A 7,949-nucleotide genomic window follows, 5' to 3' on the forward strand; every position below is an offset into this window, starting at 1 on the left:
CGCCGGCATGATGCGGCTGCAACCGTGCCGTGACCGGCCCCCGCGCGAGGCGGGACACAAACAAAAGTCCGTGCCTCTCTCAAAAAAGAAAAATGCGCCACGCCAAGTGCTATCTATCGTCGAGAGTGCTCATGTTTGTGTGTGTATATGGCCTCCCACCGCATCGGCGCGCGCGTCGCGGGCCTCTCGCCAGCGCAGCTGTGCGCCATCATCGAGGCGCAGGCGCATCGGCGGCGAAGGCAGCGATAGCGAGTTTGTTGTCAACTCGGTCTCGGAGCTGTACGACCGTCCACAAATGAGTGGGAGGAAGAGGCTGCGGCGCCGATGCCGATACGATATTTTGTTCGCACGGCGATGCTCGATGGTAAGCTCTACGCGGTCGTGCGAGGCGAGGTAACACGCTCGAAGACGAAGGCGAGACTCGGGTCCTCGACGGTACAGCTGACGGCGACGGCGCTGATGTAGCAAATTCTGAAAAGGTTCCACCAGAGCTTGCGGCGGCTGGCGCCTTGGTTTGGGCGGGCTGTGACTGGCGCCTCGGCCTCCGTTTGGGCAGAGGCCTCAGCTGGTTGGTTGGCCTTGTGGGCGGCGGCCTCGGCTGTCGCCTCGGCTCCACCTTGGGTAGTGGCCTCGGCTGTCGCCTCGGCCTCTTGTGTGACAGCCTCGGCTGGCGCCTTGGCAGCCAGGTCGGGGGCTGTCGCCTCGGCTCCACCTTGGGTAGTGGCCTCGGCTGTCGCCTCGGGGCTCTTGTGTGACAGCCTCGGCTGGCGCCTTGGCAGCCAGGTCGGGGGCTGCGCCCCCTTCCCCCGGCCCCCCCCACGGTCGGCGCCCCGGAGGAGAGGTCCGACAGGAGGCGTCGGCGTCGGCCCGCAGCCGATGGCAGTAGTGAAGGAGGCAAGGGGCAGCTGACAGCAACGGAGCTGGGCGGCGACCGGTAGACTCGATCGAAGCAACCCCCCCAACACGAGATGGTCCGCATCGTCGGCACCCTCGCTTGGGACTGGGGCAGGGTGGGTGATCTGAAGTTGAAGTTGAGCTGCGCCGGGTCTCGGCGCCGGCGATGATGTTGTTGATGGACGGACCTGTGAGGACGGTTGTAAACCATCCATCGGTCTGCCTTCCGGGAGCGCCTGGCGGCCGTCCTGGAGGCTGTGCTGATGCAGAGGAGCTGGTGAGCGCAAAATGGCAGGCGCCGTTGATGGAGATCATGATTGGAAGCGGCTCTGAGGGGACTGGCACTGGTGTTGGTCCAGAAACAGCGACGGCGAGGATGACGGTGAGCAGGATGGTGAAAACGCAGTAGACTTCGGAGCCTGCGTGGCTCGCGCCAAGACTCGGAGCCGCAGAGAGAGCGCAAGCGGCGGTGAACCGCTCGCGAGCGCACACAACGAGCCGGCGGGCGGCAGTGAGAAAGTAGTGGACAAAGTCGACGGTGACGACAAAGATGGAGGTGGCGATGGAGAGGGCGAGCTGGATGATGGGCGGCGCTGAGCCGAAGATGGTGCGGGCGCAGGGGCGCAGGCCGGAGACGGCGCGGGCGCGAGGGCGCAGGCCGAGGTTGTCGTCGAGAGTGACGGGATCGCCAGAGTAGTCGGTGATCGGATTGGCCATTTTTTCGCTGCTGGGCGTGGCGGAGATGTCCGCCATGACCTCGGGGGTGGAGTGCACCTCACCGTAAGGTACCACGTTTGAGCGCGGAGGCTCAGAGCCGGAGGGTGGCTGGCTGAAGGCGATGGTAAAGGACCAGAAAGGCACGACGTCTAGGACATCGCGACAGACAAGACGCGCCGACTAAGGGACGTCCACGTGACACGATTGTGGCACAGAGGGTGTGATGCTGGAGTATAGACATTCATGGGGCACGGCGCAGGATGCGCCGTGCTAGTATACACCGTGTGTAGCGTGTGTGAAGGGTAGCACAGGCGTCCGAATTCAGACGAGCAGGTTGTGCGGCGTTTTATGGGGGTGCGCGTTCGCAGGGAGGGGCCGTGAAAAAACAAAAAAAGTTCGCGATTGAATTCTTTTCCGAGCTGCTAAAGGCGACTGCCGGTTCGTAGACACAGCGATGCAGGCACTCCTGTGCCGACGACCTCGAGCTGCGCTCCGCCACCTCCCGCCGGCCACCCGCGCTTATCTCGCCGCAGGACAGCAGCAGGTCGCGCCGTCCGGCGCGCGCGCCAAGATCGCCGCCTGGATCGTCGGCGGCTCACCGCTGTACACCGAGGTCATCGCACGGCAAGGCTTTGACGCCGTCGTGGTGGACCAGCAGCACGGCACCGGCGAGGTGGTGCCGCTGCTGCAGGCGATCGACGCCGCGCGCGACGCGGCAGGTAACGCGCCGCTCGCCGTCGTCCGCATCGAAGAGCTCTCCGACGGCGCGATCGCCAAGGCGCTCGACGCCGGCGCCGCCGCCCTCATCTGCCCGATGATCAACTCGGTGGAGGAGTGCGAGGCCTTTGTGCGAGCGACCAAATTCCCACCCGCCGGGCACCGGTCGTACGGCCCACACCGCGCAGCGCTGGGGTGGGAGGGCAGCCGGGGCGACTGGACTCGGGCGTCGAACGCGTGCGTGCAGAGTTTTGCGATGCTTGAGACACGAGGCGCGGCGGAGTAGCCGAGCCTCCCCATGGCCTTCCAACGCCGCATCGTACTGGCCGCGGTCCTAGAGCTGCGATCCTGGCCGCGCACGCACCGAGATGCAGCACAGGAGTCTCCCCATATCTCCCCATATCTCCCCATATCTCGCCACCTCGAGATGCAGCACATGCGTCTCGCATTGCATTGCCTCTCGGCGGCTCCCTGGCTGCTCCTCGCCGGAAGCGACCGTTCCTGGAGCCTTGCTGCAGGCGCGCTCGAGGACCTGGACGCGATCCTGAGCGTGGACGGGCTCAGCGGCATCTTCGTCGGGCCTAACGACTTGGTGCGAGATATGGGGAGATATGGGGAGATATTCATCGGGCCTAACGACTTGGTGCGCGACAGAACCAGTATCACCCCGAGCTAGAGCGCCCTCTGAGGGGGGAGAGCGCCCCAGTGTTCGGGACAGAACCAGTATCACCCCGAGCTAGAGCGCCCCACGGGTCGGGACAGGACCACTCTGCGCCACTCCCGAGCACACCGCCACACCGCCACCGCCACCGCCACCGCCCACGGCACCGCCACCGCCAGCAGCGGCACCGCCACCGGCGCGGCACCGGGCTCGCGGAGACCTGCCTCCGCCTGCTCCCTTGCGCACAGGGCCTTGCGCTCGGCCACGACCCGACCGACTCGCCCGAGGGAGAGGTGCTGGAGGCGGTGCGCCACGCTCTCCGCCTCGCTCACGCACACGGACGGCAGGCGGCCATCTTTTGCGCCGACCCCGCCACCGCGCGCCGCATGGCCGACGAGGGTTTCGACCTCGTCGTCGCCGGGATCGACCTGGGATGGGCTGCGAGCGGCGCGGCCAGCGCTCTCGCGGGAGTAAGGGGCGCGTCCTAACAGCGAGCGGGCTTCCTAGCCTACGCCGGGCCTCGCCGGCTCGATGGTGGACGATTTTTTACATAGAACATGAATACACAAAAAGGTAAAACAAGGTAGGTTTTGGTAAGGTAAATTTCTCCAACACATCACACAAAGTGATCTGCGTTCTTTCTTTCAAGCCGGAAGCGCCGGCTCCGCTCAGAGCAGGGTGCAAGCGCCGCTCTTTGCCGGCGCAGGCGGCGCAGGCGGCGCGGGCGGCGCGGGCGGCGCGGGCGGCGCGGGCGCTGCCGCTGGAGCACGTGGTGGTGTTAGATTGCTTTCGTCGGGTTCGGGCACGCTGTATGCTAGGCGGGCGCGCGACTTGTCGCCAGGCGCCAGACTGACCTTGTCAGCTGCGTAATGCGGCGCCATCACCTCGGTCGGAGTGTGAGAGTGCGTGAGCCCGAGAGTGTGGCCGATCTCGTGCAGGAGGACGGGCGCAAGGTAGAAGCTGGGTGGCGCACCCTTGGGCTCCTCGGAGCGAGCGAGCTTCTCCCAGCCCACACCGTGCAGCAGCCATCGCTCCGCCGAGTCAAACACGATGCTCGAAGCGTTCGCCTCTGCGAGGTGGCCGCCGGGTCCGTCAAACTTCTTCTGGTTGACCTTGGAGTGGTCGGCCCAGCCGATAACGAGCTGCGCGTCGTCGGCGCGCTCCGCGGGCAGCCGCTCAAACTCGAGCCCACTCGCAGTAGGACCAGCCCACGCTGCAAAGCACTGGGCGACCTCGTTAAGCAGCATTCCCCGGTTCAGGTAGCCGGGCGCCTCCTCCACCGCATACGTCACCGTCGAGCCGGGCGGGAAAGTGGGCGTGTCATCGACCTCATGGTCCTCGTCCTCAAAGTCGTTCGACGGCGCGAAGGACGGCCCTCCACCCTTGAGCACGGGTGGTGGGATTGCCTTCAAATTCGCGTTGGGAATCTGGGTTGTTCTCCAGGTACGCCTCATACAGCCGATCGATGTTGCAGTGGTGCAGCCAGAAGAGAGGGTGAAATGCGGCGTGCATCAGGGACTTCATCGGGAAGCCGCTGAGCACATGGATGAGGTCATGCGGCGTCTCCACGGAATCTCGGCTGGAGGTGCCGTACGTCGAGGCCGCGCGGTAGTGCTGGCGAATCCAGAGCGCGTCGCCAATCTTTTCGGGGAGGCGTTGGCTCTCGATCGTCCTCTTTAGATCCGCGTCGTCGGCGATGGCGTACCCCTCATCCCAGAGCCGCTTGCGCTGATGCGCCGCGCCGCCTGGCGGTAAGCTCTCGTCGAGGAGAGCGCGCGGCACGGCGGTCCCGTTGCCAAAGTGCTCCTTGACAATGGACGGGACGACCTGTTGGAAACAAGGCGCAGGCGCGCGATTTCATGGCGAGGTCGACAAACAGGGAGGTCGACAAACACACTGCGGGGGCAATAGTAAGGTTTGAACGAGACCTGGCCGTTGAGCTCGGGCCGCGCAAGGACGTCCCAATACGGCAGACCGATGTGTCCGTCGTTGCCCAGCGCGCGATCGGCATCGCGCAGCGACTGCTCAAAGGCTATCAAGTACGCGCGGTGCCAGCCCGGGAAGGTCTCCTGACGGTGCTCGCAGTAGCTGTAGTTTCGCTCGGCGCCGTTGCCGGGCCAGCCGTGGTATCCCGCCAGGCGGAAGAATTCGGAGCTCTCCGGCCCGCTCGTGTTCTCCATCATCTTCTTGACAGCCGCCGCATACCGCTGTTGCTCTTCAGGGCTCATCATTCGGATCTCCTTCCTCGTGACTGGGCCAGCGGTCACGGCCTCGGTCACGGCCTCGGCTTCGGGCTCGGGCGACGGGCGGAGCGGCAGCTCGACTCTCGACGTGAATGTGACTGTTGACTCGCGTCCACCGGGCACGTGCTCGAGCGGAAGCGTCATTGTGCGCACCCCGTTTTCCAATTGAAGCTCAAAGGTTGCAGAGCCAAGTGGGTCGTCCTGGCCGCGATCAGAGTCCCACACGCTGACAGTCAGCGTCATGCTGGCGCCGACTCCATGTGGTAAATTAGCAAGGTACTCTGAGTCCCACGCTGGGTTCTGCGTGGACGTCTGCGTGCGGCCACGCCTTCCCAGCACATTACGGAGGAAGTTTGTCTCGGCGAGGGTCTCTTTTCCGAGAGACCAGCGCACGTAGGGGTCGCTATCCGATCGCGTGTCCGCCTGGGCGGAAGTTGGTCGCCGAGACGCGCGTGAAGCTGATCGAGCCGGCGCGAGCCATCCAGCGCGGATCGGTTACGTACGATGAGCCGTCAACCGCAATTTGGCCGCTTTGTGTATCTCGAGACCTCGAGAGAAGGCCGCCCGCAGGGCCCAAGTCAAGAATTGGCTTTCTTTTGGCGGGCAAAACCGCAATTTTTTTGGCGGACGGGAAATCGATTGTGCACTCTCATAGCAGCCTGTCATGGGCGTGGGCACATGACAGGTCGACAAAAAAGCGTGCAACGTCGTCTCCAAAATTTCTTTTTTAATGTATTAATCAAAAAACGTTGCCACCCTGCGCGCAGAAAAAATCAAAATATGCCACTCTCTTTTTACTTTTAACAATCGTAAATGTTTTTCATATAATCAGAAAGTATTATTCGGCTTGACGCGTTTGCACGGGGTACATACATGCACATGTCGGCACCTGCACGAGCTAGAGCCGTTCGACCGTACGAGCTCACAATTTACTCTCCGAGGATCCAGTACACGCCGTACACCTCATGGAGCTGCTGAGGCGGTACGGGGGCGCGCGCTCTACCGTATCGGTTTAGAGCAGCTGCAGTGGGCGCTGCCTGCGTGACCACCGGCCATGGCGCCGTTGAGCCGTCTCCCGCCGTCGTCCCGGCTGCGGCATCGGCTGCGGCATCGGCGACCAGCCTGCCAGCGGCCTGCCAGCAGACTGCGGCGAGGTGCGCCTCCCCTCCCGTTACGCCGGCGGCGGCAGCGGCGCCGTGTGCGGCGCGAGGAATGGCTGCTTGAGCGCGTCCGCCGCTGTGAGGCGCTGGTCCGGCTCGTACTCGAGGCAGCCTGTGGACATGTCTCGGACATGTCGTGGACGTGTCCCGGACATGGTCTTGCTCGTACTCGAGGCAGCCGAGTAGCAGCTCGTACAGCCGCTGCAGCTCGCGCGCGCCGCCCGGCGGCTCGTCCTACACATAGAGAGCCTCTGTCTGAGTCTCAGTCTAGCGAGACCAGAGAGTGTCTCCGTCTAGCGAGACCTCCCCTCCGCCGCCCCGCCTCGCCTCCCGCGGGCCGAAGAGGACGTCGCGCAAGCGCGGCTGCGACCGCACGTGCGCCTCCGACCGCCTGACCACAGACGGGCCTCCTTGAGGTAAGACTCAAGGACAGGCGCCTCGAGGTCTGGGGAGATCTGGGGAGATCTGGGGAGATGTGGGGAGATGTGGGGAGATGTGGGGAGGGTATGGGGAGATACGGGGAGATACGGCGGAGCGCCGGTCGTGTGCGCGGTCAGGCCAGCGCAGCGCGCCGTGCCGGACGTTCTTCTCCATCGAGCGCGAGCGGTCGGCAGCGGCACGGAGCATGTGCCTGCGTCGAGAGCGCGCCCAGAGTCAAGGGCTGGAACGCGGTCTCGCGCCGTGTATGCCGAGCACCGCGTGAAAGCAGCTTAGATGCAGCTGAATACGGCTGTGTTGCGCGGCTGAATACGCGTCCTCTCGAGCACGATTTAGAACACGCGCGTCGCGCCTCATAGGGGAGGGTAGGGGGGCATGGGGGTGTGTGGATATCTGCTCCGCATCTAGGGGCACGAGCGGCGGCAGCGAGCCGAGCAGCCGCTCCATCAGCGCGAGGTGCTCGACCTGGAGGGGGTCAATCTCGGGTCATCTCGGGGAATCTCGGGGAATCTCGGGGAATCTCGGGTCATCAGCGCGATTGCTCCACCAGAGAGCGGCTACCCGGGAATCCTCTCGGCCAACCTCGGCCAACCTCGGCCAATCTCGGCCAATCTCGCGCCTCGTCGTGCGTGCGGAAGAGCAGCTCGCCCGTCCACAGCTCGGCGAGGATGCAGCCCATGCTCCACACGTCCACCGCGTGGCTCCAGCCCAAGCCGAGCGTCACCTTCGGGCAGTGCGGCCGAGGTGCAGCCGAGGTGCAGCCGAGGTGCAGCCGAGGTGCGGCCGAGGTGCGGCCGAGGTGCGGCCGAGGTGCAGCCGAGGTGCAGCCGAGGTGCGGCCGAGGTGCGGCCGAGGTGGAGCCGAGGTGCGGCCGAGATCTAGCCCGAGATTGTGCCTCGGGCGGGCGGTACTGCCGCGTGCACACGATCGAGCCTCCCGTCCGCTCGTCGCGCCTGAATCAGACTCTCCTCGTCACTGCCTCGATTCGAGCCTGAAAGAGCTGGCCAGCTCTCGTCGCGGCAAGAGAGGCCCCGATCGTCGACGAGGGGCGGAGGGGAGGCATGCTTCTATGCTTCTAGAGCCCGGCTAGAGATATCGGCTAGACCGCGGCTGCATCTC

At 64.8% G+C, this 7,949-nt stretch overlaps 4 protein-coding genes across 4 annotated transcripts in view; 1 reads left to right on the forward strand and 3 right to left on the reverse strand.

The window, feature by feature from the left end:
• Window positions 1-1,647, reverse strand: part of EMIHUDRAFT_117635 (hypothetical protein) — a gene marked incomplete at both ends in the record, with an annotated part of 4,255 nt that extends 2,608 nt beyond the window's left edge. Inside the window, one exon of the mRNA XM_005772654.1 lies at window positions 1,240-1,647. Within this exon, the coding sequence (XP_005772711.1) occupies window positions 1,240-1,647 (408 nt within the window). The remainder of the gene's footprint in view (window positions 1-1,239) is intronic.
• A 418-nt stretch (window positions 1,648-2,065) lies between these two features.
• EMIHUDRAFT_117636 (hypothetical protein) lies at window positions 2,066-3,477 on the forward strand (the record flags this gene model as incomplete). The annotated part of the gene is made up of 4 exons (XM_005772655.1): window positions 2,066-2,576; window positions 2,847-2,920; window positions 3,238-3,294; window positions 3,337-3,477. 4 exons carry the CDS (start codon window positions 2,066-2,068, stop codon window positions 3,475-3,477), a joined length of 783 nt encoding a protein of 260 aa, XP_005772712.1.
• A 156-nt stretch (window positions 3,478-3,633) lies between these two features.
• EMIHUDRAFT_242159 (hypothetical protein) lies at window positions 3,634-5,475 on the reverse strand (the record flags this gene model as incomplete). Its single annotated transcript, XM_005772656.1, has 4 exons — window positions 3,634-3,656; window positions 3,759-4,438; window positions 4,509-4,816; window positions 4,918-5,475. 4 exons carry the CDS (start codon window positions 5,473-5,475, stop codon window positions 3,634-3,636), a joined length of 1,569 nt encoding a protein of 522 aa, XP_005772713.1.
• Window positions 5,476-6,056: 581 nt separating this feature from the next.
• Window positions 6,057-7,021, reverse strand: EMIHUDRAFT_444702 (hypothetical protein; the record flags this gene model as incomplete). The annotated part of the gene is made up of 4 exons (XM_005772657.1): window positions 6,057-6,504; window positions 6,572-6,626; window positions 6,696-6,783; window positions 6,921-7,021. Coding segments are annotated over 4 exons (587 nt in total), but the record flags the coding sequence as incomplete, so codon positions are not given.
• Between the last annotated feature and the right edge of the window lie 928 nt (window positions 7,022-7,949).

This window comes from Emiliania huxleyi (genome assembly GCF_000372725.1).
Source record: "Emiliania huxleyi CCMP1516 unplaced genomic scaffold EMIHUscaffold_353, whole genome shotgun sequence".
NCBI lineage: Eukaryota > Haptophyta > Isochrysidales > Noelaerhabdaceae > Emiliania > Emiliania huxleyi.